This window comes from Hemicordylus capensis, chromosome 2 (assembly GCF_027244095.1).
Source record: "Hemicordylus capensis ecotype Gifberg chromosome 2, rHemCap1.1.pri, whole genome shotgun sequence".
Taxonomy (NCBI): Eukaryota; Metazoa; Chordata; class Lepidosauria; order Squamata; family Cordylidae; genus Hemicordylus; species Hemicordylus capensis.
Genome location: NC_069658.1, coordinates 345,112,764 through 345,127,934, shown reverse-complemented (window position 1 = coordinate 345,127,934; position 15,171 = coordinate 345,112,764). Strand labels below are relative to the sequence as shown.

Genomic DNA, 15,171 nt, shown 5'->3' with positions numbered 1-15,171 from the left:
TCAGAATTTGGAACTGGTTCTCTCTATGGAATGGGTTGCTGCTCAAAAGAAAGATTAGTGAGTAATTCACATACAAAATGTCATTACAATGCCACCACGATGGGACAAGCTTACGGGACAGCCTAGGCTCTACAACTGATTTTATTAACAGTCCTGAGAAACATGTTGGAATGACTCATACTGAAAGAGCTAGTTATAAGCCTTGTGACATGCAAAATCAAATGAAAATCTCATTGAGTATTTTTTTTAAATTATACTGCAGTCCACTTTTGAATTAATACTTCTCACATCTAAAACATTGTCCAATGCCTCTACCTCCAGCACAAATGCCTTCTTAACCTAGTAAAGAAAGGCTCTGTGTAGAATTGGTAATGAAGAAGTAAATCTTGCTACATTATTTCAAAATAGTATTAAAAAGCAAATTCACATACAGAAACTGGCCTAATTCCAGAATTTCAAAGCAAAACTGGTTTTTCCAATGTATATGCCAAAACAACACACTTGGAGAAGTGGTTCTACAAAGTTGAGCATCTTGTTTAGATCTTTTCAGACACTTAAGTTTTATTTAAAAACAATGAACTGGATCCAGAGAACCATCGAGTAGGAGGAAACTATCAGCTAATGCTGTTCCACAAGCCCATGCATAAGACTTCATACAATGCTGTCATAAATGGGTTGTATAGCAGTTCTCATTCATCTATTTCAGCAACAATTCATGCAAGTTGCTGCACAAGAAGAACATTTTTGAAATTTGTTTCACTTTTCTCATGCAATACTCTAGCACAACATGTAAAACAGCTCTTTTGTAAGTAGAAGACATTTTCCACAGGTGGAAGAGCAATTTTCTCTCTAACTGAATATCCACAGGAGAAGGCTTCCAAATGGAAGTAAAGTTAGCCAGGAGATCAATGTGAAGACCAGCATGAAATATTATTATTATTTTCCCTGTTTGCTGTAGCAATATCTAATAAATTCATGTTACATGGAAGCAATTCACATATTGTCTCTTGAATCAATTTTTGGTTGAATTCTAAGTGATCACAGCATGATCAGAAGAGTTCTGCTCACAAAAGGAAGAGGTGAGGTTTTCCCATCCTTCACCAATTCCTCCTCTTGGTGCTGCAGCCCCCTATGCTGTAGTCCAGGGCTACTCAACTTTGGCCCTCCAGCAGATATTGGCCTACAATTCCCATAATCCTTCTCTATTGGCAACTGTGGCTGAGGGTTATGAGAGTTGTAGTTCAAAAACAGCTGGAGGGCCTGAATTGAGCAGGTCTGCTGTAGTCTCAGGAGCAGATTTTCAGGGGGCACAAAAAGAAGGTGAGATTGGCAAAAATCATCCCTCTAACTTGCAAGAGCAGAACTTCTTCCACTTGTGCTATGAATACTTGGACACAGCTCTATGTACCAGCAACCATATTCTTGTCAGGAACAAGTTACTTTTTCTGGAAAATGAAGAGTCACAACAGAAACAGTTATTGTTCATACAATATAATCTAGGTTGTATCTGAGTTTAGAAACCTAAGCAAAGGTCTACTCACATAATTATTTAAAGTCATCCAAAATGAATACATGTGGAATTGATTTTCAAGCAGTTTTTCTTGAGTGCTAACTTTGGAGGAAGTCTTCACGTTTAAGTAGCTATTTCAGATGCTTTTTTACAAAACATTTCTCACATGTTCAACAAATTGGTTTCTATGGTATTCATGAAATAATTTTAGCTCCCTCTGGTGGCCAACAACTGCTAACTGTGAGGAAACTTCAGAAGACTAAACGTTTCATATATTTTTGAAGTAGACACTTTTGATGCAATTTCAGGATTTCTACATAAGATCAGGCTGTAAAGTCCTATTGACTTCTGTGGTACTAAGCTAATTGTGACTCATTCTTAGATGGCTTTCAATGGGACTTAGTGATTAACTTTTGCAGTTATTTTTCCTCAGTGCTGAATAAGACTGAGTATTTCCTGCAGATATCACATATAAGCAGATCTCCAAAGCCCCAGGGGTTTTCTGAGTTACATAAAGCTCAAATTAAAAATGATTGATTACTTTCTAGGTGATGGATTCTGATAGCTTCTTGGTATACAGATTGACATTTGAACCAATAGACTTTTGGCTTAAACTATCTAAGTGCAAACAATGAATAATAGTCTTAGAGTTCTTGGCCAGAATCCAAAGAATAATTCCACAGGTTTCCCAAGTCCAAACAGGGCACTGGGTTAGTGTTTTTCACACAGCAACCCCATCATATGGCAAATACCTTTCAATACCTTAAGAGGATTTTTGTAGTTGCAATATTGTATGGGGGTGGGGGGATGTTGGGTTGCTGCTCAATGGGAAAAGTAACAAATCCTACAAGGCATACCCAAGGCCTCTGGCACAACTATACAGCAGCTCTAGATGTTGATTGTAGCTAGGACACTGACTGTACTCCATGGAGACTGGGTGTGTGTGTGGGGGGGGCAATCAAACCCCTAAGTTTAATTCAATTCTGTGTTCCTTAATTGCCTGGTAGATGGCAATACCAAAAGAACAGGGTGTATTTGTATTCAATCATGATGGAATAAAACTTTGTGTCCCTGTTTTTTAAAAAAAGTTTATTTCAAAATAAAGTCACAGAAATTACCATTCCTGAGCAGAGGTCTACACCTCACCACTAAATGCTATCTCAGAGGAAACAAGGAACGGACAGAGATGTTAGCAGGCAGTCCAGAAATTCTCTCAGTAGAGAGGGAAAGACATACAAAAAAGGGAAAATGAATACACAAAGAGAGGCAATATGAGAAAGGAGGTTTTCTCCTATTGTCTGACTTTCCTCCATCACATTACTCAGGAGGCCAGAAACAGAGGAGGAAAGCTGGCAAGAAAGAGAGATTTCAACAAGAGAACTTCTTACACCTATGTTGACTATTAGAACACTCCAACCTCTCAAAACTAGCAGATATAAGAACCAGTTAGGCAGCAAATGTCAAACATATGTTTCTGGATTAAATATAAAGTGTTGGTAATTGCTTATAAAGGCCTAATGTCTTAGGCTCAAGGTGCTTAAGAAAATGCCTTCTTCTATATAAATTCCACCATTAAGATAATCAGGGAAGGTCTGCCTACAGCTATCCCGGTTTAGCTGGCAGCAACTCAGGGTCAGGCCTTCTTGGTAGCTACCCCTGAACTCTGGAACACATTTCACGCTGAAATGTGGGGTTTCTCTTTTAAAGACCCTTTAAGGCCAAAAAACCCCCAATCATTTAGGCATTCAATGGTATTTAATTGTTGCATTTTTAACTGCTCTAATTTTATTATTTTAATTGAACAGCTGTAAACTATCTAGAGCAGGGCTGCTCAACTTCGGCTCTCCTGCAGATAATCCCTGGCTATTGGCCACTGTGGCTGGGGATTATGGGAGTTAACACAGCTGGCGGAGGGGCAAAGTTGAGCAGGCCTGATCTAGAGACTGGTGTTTGGGGAGATATAGCATTGTAATGAACAAACAAACAAACATTCCCTTGATCAAAACTTCCCTCAAAAGCCCCTAGATTGCATAGAGGTCTGCCATATGGTTCTCCAGTGTTTTTGCAGTTGAGGACCATGCTAAAATTTGTCATCAAGGGTCAGAAATCAGACACAAACAGTCCAAGCCTACAATCAGCTGGACAGTCACTTTAGATGCCAAGGATGGGGTCTGCCAACAGCGTCAGCTCACTGTAACAAAGATGTTACATCTGCTCTGCTAGGAATCTAAACAGCCTCTATGCTGAAAACATACAAGCCAGTGCAAAATGGATTCAAGAACTACAATCGAATTGCCAAGGAAAGAGATTCTTTCTGCTTCCAAAACCAAAAGATACATTTAAAAATGAGACAGACTTCCTCTTCTTCAAATGTAACTGACATTTTGACATGCAAGGAATAATTTTAGATTAACATTCTCAACCAATCTAGCCTGGTTTCAAGAAAGTCAGTCTAGACTTTGAGCATGAAGACAACCATCAACTTATTTGCCAGTGGTTAGCTAAGTAAGAAGACTACAATTATATTGTTATGTTTAAAAAGAATATAAGGTTAATATTTAAAATGATTATACATAATTTGAAGATCAAGATTAAAAGAGAATTAACATGCCTCTTCCCTTATGAGTTCAGAAATGATGCTGAGCCATATTGATATGTTTTATGTCCACTTAGGTCAGAAAATCCCAGCAATCTTTTGTCTGTCATGGTTCAAAGTCCTGGAGCCTGGGATGTTTTTTTTAAAAATGGTATCTGAATCAATGATGTGTAGGTGGACTTTGGTTTCTGTACAAGACAACAATATTCATATGGAAACATTTGACCCCCAACATTTTAAAACTGACCCTGTTCATGTGATGTGCAGATATCTCTAATATAAGATACTGCGCTCCATGCTGTTCCAGATATTATGGGCAATATTTATAGAAAGGAACAACTGAGGATTTGCATAGTTTGTCCATATTGAAACTATTACACTCATTACTACAATCTCACAAAACACAGCTGAACTCAAACAAAAATTCTTCCACAATTCAATTAAGTTATTTGCTTTGATGAACAGTGATAGCTTATGATGCTTCTATGAAAAAGCAGTTCCCACACAGAAGGTACTTACTTGTTCTCAAAAGTGTGCTTTTGAAAAACAGAATTAAGAAACATGTAAGTGTGCAGGGTATAATTTATAATGCAACTATTCAAAGAGAGAGTAACACTAGGAATTCTAAACAGTGTGATCCCAAGTACTACGTTGCTTATTATCTATAACAAAGACTGTTAAATGACTTCAACTGCGAGCTTATTTTTCAGATTCAAAACCTCTTTGAAAATGTACATAGACAAATGCAAGTTTAAAAAAAAATTAAGACACTATGATAGGTATTTTTCAGAGAAACATTAACATATCACTCTTCTACATACCTGGTGGGCACCTGCATTCAGATGGCACCTCTCTTGCTGTGCGTAGCTTGGCTAATCCTTCACCCAGTTTCTGTTTTTAAAAGAATTTTAAAAAGAAAGAAAGAAACTTAGAGAAAAGCAGTATGCTTATATGTGGATATTTGCAGTTATTATTTATTGGTTGATTCACGACCATGATTAACAACAATTATTGCTGTTATTGTTCTTAATCATAGGCAAAGATAAATATATTCAGCTTTGCCTATGATTATCTTTCAATGGGAAAATTAATTGTAAGCTCTTCAATTGAAACCAGGCACTTTAAAATGCTCAACTTGAATGGAGTCCAATATGTATAGCACTGTTTTCATGTTCAGTGTCCTTCCCAAATGAAGAATTTGATCATTATTTATAGATGCCCTTCGTACTCCAGTATTAGGAAAAAATGGGGAAACTCACTGTTCAAAACCTATGAAATACTGGGCAAAAAAAAAATCCCATGGATGTTGATATTCATGAGGGAGTTCTGTAACATTAAACACAAGGAAAGTCTGAATGATCTAAAAGTGAGTGTTACAATTTTAAATTATCAGAAGAGAGTTTTGACTTTTTATGTCTGACGGATAGACAGGAGGACCTTGATATCCACGGAATCGTTATCTACGGAATCGTGTATCCGCAGTCGGGTAAAAGACACCCAACCTTTGCATACGTGGGAAAAACCAGAAAATAAAAACATGTCAGCCTTGTGTATTTGTGGGTGGCCAGAAATTACCATGGAAGTCATTTCCAGCTGCCGTTGTGTGGTTCGGAGCCGGCTCCGTGAAAAAAAAAGAACCACCTGTGATTTCTGGCTGATTTGGGGGCACTCCAGAGCACAGGGCAATTCCAAGGGAGCAGCAAAGCATGGTAGGGAGCTTCCCTCCGCATTTCCCTCCTAAATTTGGCTAATTTTTGGCAATTTTCAATTATTTTCCCGATGACCAGGAACCTAACCCCTGCAATCCCATGGCCCCAATGACTCGATATTTGTGGTTTACGTATCCGGGGCTACAGCCAGGAGCAGAACCCCCGCAAATATAGAGGTCTTCCTGGAGAAATTTCCATCAGCAAAATGTTGTAGATAAAACATTTGAGATTTTTGTTCACAGAAAATATTTAGGCCAAAGTTTTTGATAATAAACTAAAAACCTTATTTGCTAATGGTCTCCTTCTTAAGTCCTTCCTTTGCCCATATTTATTTAATCTGTATTCATTAACATTTTTACTATAGCATGAGAACTATGCACTCTGAATTGAAGCTTTTGTTATGGAACAAATAGAAGTATTGCAACAGCCTGATCATGTGATGTATTAAAAAATGGACAGCACACTGTGCTAGGAATCTATAGAATCTTTTAGCCAACACAGCAACATAGTCCCCATAATAAGGTTTACTGTACAGAGAAGTTTGAGTGCTCTACTTACTGTTTGCCTTCAAAGCTCTGACAAAATAATTAGATAGTTGAACAGGTACCCATATTCAAATTTGCAACCTCGCAAAAGTTTAACTGTGTTTCAACTTTGTTTGAAAAGCAACCAAAGCAGTATTAATAATTCATGGATATTCCCCTCCCCTGTCAAAAACCCTGCCTTATTCAGATCATTATACAGTGCTTTCCTGCAATCCCACTCCAGATCAGTGCTTCATTGCTATAAGCACTCCAACACACAATATTTGCTTTAAAAACACTTACAGTGAAAATCCTAAATTCCCAGGTGGCAGCTGTGACCAAAAAGGGCTTTTATCAATTTCAAATAATTCACCAGCTATGGGTGCTCCAAGAAAAGAATGATCTAAGCACACTGGTACACGCATTTGCAAGCTTTAAGATGGTCTACTGTAGCATTCCCCACATCAGGCTACCTTTGAAGACTGTACAGAAGCATCAACAAATGGTTGCCCAATTAGTTACAAGAGGAACGTGACAGGTGCATGTTACGCAGATGTTAAAACAATCACAGTGGCTCTCAATTTGTTTTGAACTTTGAACACCTCCTTCCTTGTCACATAGTTTGGCTCAGTATATTGAGATCCTGAGAAAGACCCTGTTCCAAGTACTTTCCTTGCCTGAGGCAAGACTGGAAAGCACAAAAGGAATGTGGCCCTCGCACTAGTACCACCTTTTCTTGGGATTTTCTCCCCACTGAAGCCTGCCAAGTTGATTGCATTCTCATCTTCCAAACATAGGCCAAAACATGTTTCTTTCAACAGGCATTTGGGACAGAAATTGGATTATTTTTAAATTCTTTCCATGTTGGATTATATTAAGCTATAATTTGTATATATAGATCTGATATGTAGGATTGTTTTAATTCATTGATTGTTTGATTCTGTAAGGGTCAATTTGCATATAAATGTAAAAACCAAGCACCTAAGAAAAAATAGACCATAACATACTTTAAGTGATGAATACAATATAAAAAAGAAAGGACCACATGCATAAATATTTTAAAGGAAAGGTGTTTCATGAAAAAACAAATCTGATCTCTTTATAGAATTTTGTTTAAGAGCATGAATGCAAAAAAATACCATTCATAAAAAAAGAATGGTCTTAGTTTTGCAGCTGTGATAGTCTTTCAAAGCCTTCATCACAATACTTTTCAGATTGTGTGCAAGGAATTTTCAGCAAGTTAAACGTGCTATACAAATTACTATTATTAATTATTATTATTAAAGTTGTGCAGCCCTGCTTGGGCCATGATTCAGCTGCTACCTTTGGCCACTGGAGGAGTTTGCTACCGAGATCATGTTTGAACTAGGAACTCCAAATCTGTGGCTCACACTCATACACAAATATCCATATAACCCTAAAACAAACTAAGCTGTTAATACAGTTTTGGAATCCTTGACCAATGGTTTACAATCTAAGTAACCCTAAGAGGAGAAAGAATGGCAGAAAAGGAGATCAGATTATGTGAGAAAACGTAAAACTGATCAAGTGTGGCCTTTCATAAGAACTGAATTGGCCTTTTTAAAGTTGTTTTCACAATAATGATAATAAAGCTGAAGGCTGAGTCAGGGAATGGCTGCTGGCACAGATACCAATCAAATGAAGCATATGCAGTCTGTTCATATGCAGTCTCTTCTAGGTCTAGTAGCAGAGAACATCGTTCCAGGTTCAGTCAGAGGGAAAAAGCAGAAGAAGCTGCAAGTGGACTGCAGTGAATGCCTAGTCTACATTTCAGGCTCTTCCCTCCAAAGGAAGGGGGTAAAAAGGACTCTTTGCCAGCATGCTACACCAGTTCTCATGCTGCAGACCAGTTCAGCAACTGAATAAAAGGCAAAGTGTGTCATTGAGTCAGTGTCAACTCCTGGCGACCACAGAGCCCTGTGGTTTTTCTTTGGAAAGGTTTACCATTGCCATCTCCCGTGCACTATGAGATGATGGGAAACATACACACAATCAGGTTTTAACATTTCCATAGGAACATAGGAAGCTGCCTTATACCAAGTCAGACCACTGGTCCATTTAGCTCAGGATTGTCTACACCAGAGGTTCTTAATGTGGGGTCTCCCAGATGTTGCTGAACTACAACTCCCGGCATCCCCAGCCATTGTGGATACTGGGTGTTTTAGTTCAGCAACATCTAGCAGACCCAGGGGCAGAGCTACATTTGAGAGTTAGGATTCAAAGAACCCGGGCCACCACTGGGAAGGGCCGCGTGAGGCGCCCCGTGTGCATGATGTCATGTACACACAGGTATGGCCCAGTCTCTAGACGGCCTGCCCTAGCCCTCCCAAATGCATTCCCAGCCAACATTTGCTGGCTGGGAATATTTATTTTGCTTCCTCTTCCTCACTGGAGAAAGAAGTGAAGTAAATGCAGCGGCCAGCGCTTGCTTGGGCTCTGTGGAGCCTGGTCTATGCCCCTTTTGCATGTGATGTCACGAGCACGTGGACGTGCCCCGTCTCCAGAGAGCTCTGAGCGAGCTCCCCAGAGCTCATTTCCAGCCAATGTTTGCTGGCTGCTGCATTTATTTCTTTTCCTCTTCCTCCAGTGAGGGAGAGGAAACGAAATAATGCAGTTGCCAGTAAATGCTGGCTGGAAAAAAGCTTTAGAGAGCTCGCTTGGGGCTCTCTGGACCCGGATGCACCCATGTGTGTGTGACACCACATACACGGGGCGTCACTGGTGGGGCCGCCGGCGGGACAAGATACAGGCTGCTATTCGGCTAGCTCTGGCAGTGGGAGGACCCCATGCTAAGAACCACTGGTCTACACTGATTGACAGTAGCTCTTCAATATGCCAAGGAGGAGTCTTTCCCAGCCCTACCTGGAGATGCCAGGGCCAATCCCACGAGGGAAATCCCTTGCACCCATCTAAATGCAAATAACCCATCTAAATGCAAACCAAGGTGAATCCTGCTTAGCAATGGGGAAAATTCATGCTTGCTACCACAAGACTGTCTTAATCCCAAATACTGGTGTGGAGACAGAAGGAACAAAGTGTATTTCTGGAAGGTTCGTAGGAAACTGCCATCTACCAAGTCAGACCAATAGTCCTTCTAGCTCAGTATTGTGGATATGGACAAGGTATTCAGTTGGTTTGGCTGACCATGTACATGCTTGACCCTTGCCCTTCATGGCTTATTAAATCTAGTAGGGAGAGAATTTTAAGCTGGGTCCAGCAGGTTCTAGAAAGGGTTGTCCCAGCATTGTCGAAGAAAGTTATTATTTGAAGCCATCTAATGGCACAGCGGGGAAATTTATTTATTTATGCATGCATGCATGCTTGCTTGACTAACAAGCAGAAGGTTGCCGGTTCAAATCCCCGCTGGTACTATATCGGGCAGCAATTATATAGGAAGATGCTGAAAGGCATCATCTCATACACGCGGGAAGCGGCAATGGTAAAACCCTCCTGTATTCTACCAAAAGAAAACCACAGGGCTCTGTGGGGTCCAGGAGTCAAAATCAACTTGATGGCACACTTCACTTTATTTTACTTTAAAGAAACCTAGTCTGGACCCAGAGGATATAAACAACTATAGGCCTCTGGCCAACATTCCTTGCCTGGACAAGTTGCTTGATTGTGTAGCAGCTGACCAGCTCCAGACACACTTGGAGGGAACAGATTATCTAGATCCATTTCAATCAGGCTTCAGGCCTTCCTTTGGAACAGAAAATACTTTGGTCGCCCTGTGGGATGACCTGTGCATAGAGACCGACAGGGGCAGTGTAACCCTGTTAATTCTTTTGGATCTCTCAGCAGGTTTCGATACCATTAACCATGGTATCTTTTTGGATAGGCTGGCCAAGTTGGGTGTGGGAGGCACTGCTTAGAGGTGGTTCCACTCCTATCTCGAGGCCAGTTTCCAAAAGTTGATGCTGGGGAATTACTGCTCAACCTATTGGCAGTTGTGCTTTGTGGGTCCACAGGGTTCCATTCTTTCCCCTATGCTGTTTAACATCTACATGAAACCGCTAGGAGAGATCATCTGGAGATTTGACATGAGGTGTCATCAGTATGAAGATGACACCTAGCTGTATCTCTCTTTTTCATCAGACGCAGGTGAGGCGGTGACTGTCCTGAATCAGTACCTGGATGCAGTAACAGACTGTATGAGGGTGAACATGTTGAAACTCAATCCAGACAAGACAGAAGTACTGTTGGTCGGTGGTTCGTCAGCCCAGGTGAATGATGTTCAGCTTGTTCTAAACGGTGTCGCACTCCCCTTGAAGGACCAGGTTTGCATTGTTGCTAGAGGATCAAACAGTCTCTGTGGCTCAGAGCACCTTTTATCAGCTTCGGCCGATACACCAACTGCAACCGTACCTGGACAGAGATAGCTTGGCCACCGTTACTCATACTCTGATAACCTCTTGCTTAGATTACTGCAATGCATTGTACGTGGGGCTGCATTTGAAAACAGTCTGGAAAGTGCAGCTGGTACAAAATAGGGATGCAAGATTATTAACTGGGACCGGGCAGTTTGATCATATTACGCCAGTGCTTCATCAGCTGCACTGGCTCCCTGTCTGTTTCCGGACCCAATTCAAAGTACTAGTTTTAACTAGGGATGTGCACGGAACCACGGAGGTGCGGTCCGTCACTGGGGGGTGTCTGGCTTTAAGGGCGGGGGGGATAGTACTTACCCCTCCCGTCGCTTCCCCCCTCTGGCGCTCCACTTTGGTGCAAAGTTTTGGGGGCGGCAGAGTTCCTCCCTGCCGCCCCTACCTCCATCGTTGTTCGGAAAAAGGGGGAGTTGCCGTCACGCATGTGCCTGTCACGGCACACATGCGCCGCACAATCACACGTTGCGTAACGGCACACACGTTATGTGTGTGGCGCACGCACAGCAGCAACAGGCGCGCACGCACCATGCCAAGTGCATGCATGGTGACAACTTCCCCTTTTTCTGGTCAACGATGGAGGCAGGGACGGCAGGGAAGAACTCTGCCGCCCCCAAAACTTTGCACCAAAGTGGAGCGCCAGAGGGGGGAAGCGACGGGAGGGGTAAGTACTACCCCCCCGCCCTTAAAGCCAGACACCCCCCAGTGACGGACCGCACCTCCGTGGTTCCGTGCACATCCCTAGTTAAAACTAGTACTTTGAATTGGGTCCGGAAACAGACAGGGAGCCAGTGCAGCTGATGAAGCACTGGCGTAATATGATACACCAACTGCAACCGTACCTGGACAGAGATAGCTTGGCCACCGTTACTCATACTCTGATAACCTCTTGCTTAGATTACTGCAATGCATTGTATGTGGGGCTGCATTTGAAAACAGTCTGGAAAGTGCAGCTGGTACAAAATAGGGATGCAAGATTATTAACTGGGACCGGGCAGTTTGATCATATTACGCCAGTGCTTCATCAGCTGCACTGGCTCCCTGTCTGTTTCCGGACCCAATTCAAAGTACTAGTTTTAACTAGGGATGTGCACGGAACCATGCACACATGCGCCGCACAATCACACGTTGCGTAATGGCACACACGTTATGTGTGTGGCGCACGCACAGCAGCAACAGGCGCGCACGCACCATGCCAAGTGCATGCATGGTGACAACTTCCCCTTTTTCTGGTCAACGATGGAGGCAGGGACGGCAGGGAAGAACTCTGCCACCCCAAAAACTTTGCACCAAAGTGGAGCACCGGAGGGGGAAAAGCGGCGGGAGGGGTAAGTACTACCCCCCCCCGCCCTTAAAGCCAGACACACACACCCCCACCGGCCTGGCCCAATTCTAAAACGGTTTGGAGGCCTCTTACATGGCCCCGGACCGGTTCCGTGCACACTCCTAGTTTTAACCTTTAATGTCCTAAATGGCTTGGGACCAGGATACTTGAGAGAGCAACTTGCTCTATATGTCCTGAATCAGACCTTAAGATCTTCTTCAGAGGTCATGCTCCGAGTAACCCTGCCCAACTAGGGAGAGGGCTTTTTAGTGGTCACACCCCATTTATGGGACAGCCTCCTCAGTGAGGTCCGCCTTGCACCATCACCTTGTTCTTTTTAATGCCAGGTAAAGACCTTTCTGTTTACTCAGGTTTTTTTTTAAATTGATTTTTAAAAAACCAAGTTTTTTAACTGTGTGTGTGTGTGTGTGTGTGTGTGTGTGTGTGTGTGTGAGAGAGAGAGTGAGAGAGAGAGAGAGACCTATAGAATGCCATACAGTATAGCACTGTTTAGCAAGGGGGGGAAGTTCTTTGGGGAAGAAATGATAAATTATTAAGTCATATTACTATAAAGATAATGTTAGCAAAATATGGTTATAGTTTTGAACATCCTTATTAGTGATTAAGTCTCAGTGTTCCAGACTTACTTCTGAGTACATATAGGAACATAGGAAGCTGCCATATACTGAGTCCATCTAGCTCAGACTATTTGATCCATAGGTCCATCTAGCTCAGTATTCTCCACACAGACTGGCAGCGGCTTCTCCAAGGTTGCAGGCAGGAATCTCTCTCAGCCCTATCTTGGAGAAGCCAGGGAGGGAACTTGGAACCTTCTGCTCTTCCCAGAGTGTCTCCATCCCCTGAGGGGAATATCTTACAGTGCTCACATTTCTAGTCTCCCTAAGAATTCTTTTCAAGTTTCAGGATAGTGGATCAATCCTGTAAGAAAAACTAGAACTATAGAAACAGATCATATAGAAGGCTTTGGTAACCTTCAAACCTAGCTCTGTCACCTTTAACTCTGGCTCCAAAATTGCTCCTTGCCTATCCTCTTTTACTTATTCGGTTAAAAAGTAAAAGAGAGGGATAGGAATAATTGTGCTTTCGATACAGATAAAAATGGAAGCAGGAAAATAAGAAAACTACTGCTTCCATAATAGCTTGCATTCTCTCCCATGAGTATTTCACTTTCTTTATGTCATAGTCAGTTGTCGTGGTTCACATCAGCACCAACAATGTAGGGAAATGCAGGATAGTGGATATCCCCCAGGATAGTGTTCTCTGAAGTGCTACATGCACAGGGCCAGGATGACAGGCTGGGCCGAGAGGTCTCAATGTGTGGGTGAGACTGTGGGGCCAAGAGGAGGGGTTTAGATTTGTTAGGCACTGGGTTACATTTTGGGGCAGGCTTCAACAAAAGGGACATGCTCCACTGAACCAAGATGGAACCAGACTGCTGGCACGTAAATAAAAAAAAGATCACAGAGCAGCTTTTAAAATGATGCCTGGTAGATTGCTGACAGGGTTAGGGTTAGGGCTAGAGCAAGCAAAATCTCATAAGGTGCGAGGGTGCAAACTTTTCAGATAAACCAGAAAGGGAAAGAGTAGAACCAGGAGTAGAGCAGATGGAAACACATGACAGCTGGTCAAAAAGGTCAAATGACTTTAAGTGAGATAGCACATGCCAACACCAGGTTAAAGAGTTGGTATTTAGGTGTTTATCTACCAATGCCAGAAGCCTCTGAGCCAAGATGAGCAAGCTGGAGTGCTTGGTTGCTAATAAAAACAGATACAGTGGGCATTACAGAAACCCAGTGGAATGGTGAGAACCAGCGGGACACTATTATTCCTGGATCCAAATTCTACAGAAAGGAGGGGGGGCACATACTGGGGGTGGAGTAGCACTGTATGTTAAAGAAGGGATAGAATCCAACAAGCTAGAAAACCTAGAAGGACTGGAGTCCTCCACATAATCATTATGGGTGACAATACGAGGACTGAAAGGAAATGTGTTATTAGGGACGTGCTATCCGGATCAACGTGCTGAGATTGACTTAAGAGTTGGAGAAGCAAATCAGAGAGGCGTCAGAGAGACAGAGCTGTAATAATGAGTGACTTCAATTACCCTCACACAGACTGAGCAAATTCACATTTGGGTACTAACAGAGAGGTCAGATTTCTAGACATGCTAAATGACTGTGCCTTAGAACAGTTGATCACGGAACCAACCGGAGAGAAAGCAACCGTGGATTAAAATCTGAGTGGTGCCCAGGACTTGGCGCAAGATGTCAGAGTTGTAGAACCATTGGCAAACAGGGACCATAGTGTGATCCAATTCAGCTTATTTGTGAACGGAGCATTGCCAAGAAAGTTCAGAAGAAACTTCTCAAAAATGATGGAACTGGTAAAAAGGAAAATGAAAGGGGAAGTCAAGGAGAGTCAAATAACTCCAGGAAGCATGGAAATTATTTAAAACTACAATAACAGCTCAGTTGAATGTATACCAAGGAGGAGGAAAGGTACCACCAAGTTCAAGATGCTGCCAGTGTGGCTAACACAGATGCATGCTTACTTTGGGGCCCAAAGTCCAGGGCCTCCACAACCCCAGGGAGCCCCCAAATCCTCTTTATTCTGCCCTTGGTGGTGTGGTAGCGGCACCACCAAGCAGCCGAGTGTGATTGTGACCTGTGCTGGGTTCTTTAGAGACAGTGGAAAGTGTTAAGTTGTGTGTTGAAATGTTCCTTCTAATGTATATTTGCATAAATATACCTATTTTACATTCTTACATACTTGTGGGTTTAGTTGCTGTTCGTGCCCTCAAACTTTGAGGAGCATATAGCTATCAAAGGGGAAAACTAAAACGTATTTAAATATATCAGAAACGTAACACCTGCCAAGGAGGTAGCTGGACCCTGAGATGATGAGGATGTGAAAGGAGGATAAGGAGATTGCAGAGAAGCTGAATGAGTTCTGTGCATCTGTCTTCATGGCAGAGAATACTGACCATATACATACTCTGGAACTGAGCTTCTCTAGCTTGGGAGGCTAAAAAACTGGGCCAACTTGAGGTGATGAGAGAGCATGTTCTAAACTGTCTTGAAAAAC

At 42.3% G+C, this 15,171-nt stretch overlaps 1 protein-coding gene across 7 annotated transcripts in view; it reads right to left on the bottom strand.

Moving 5' to 3' along the window:
- The window catches only part of LOC128344398 (collagen alpha-1(XXIII) chain-like), a 360,043-nt gene that overhangs the window by 335,426 nt on the left and 9,446 nt on the right, over positions 1 to 15,171 (bottom strand). For 5 of the 7 annotated variants that reach the window (XM_053294439.1, XM_053294440.1, XM_053294442.1 and 2 more), the window contains exon 2: positions 4,928 to 4,997. In XM_053294439.1, the coding sequence (XP_053150414.1) occupies positions 4,928 to 4,997 (70 nt within the window). Of the gene's footprint in view, positions 1 to 308; positions 1,446 to 4,625; positions 4,643 to 4,927; positions 4,998 to 15,171 lie in introns of those variants that run through there. The other 2 variants (XM_053294444.1, XM_053294443.1) reach the window with 2 other exon arrangements.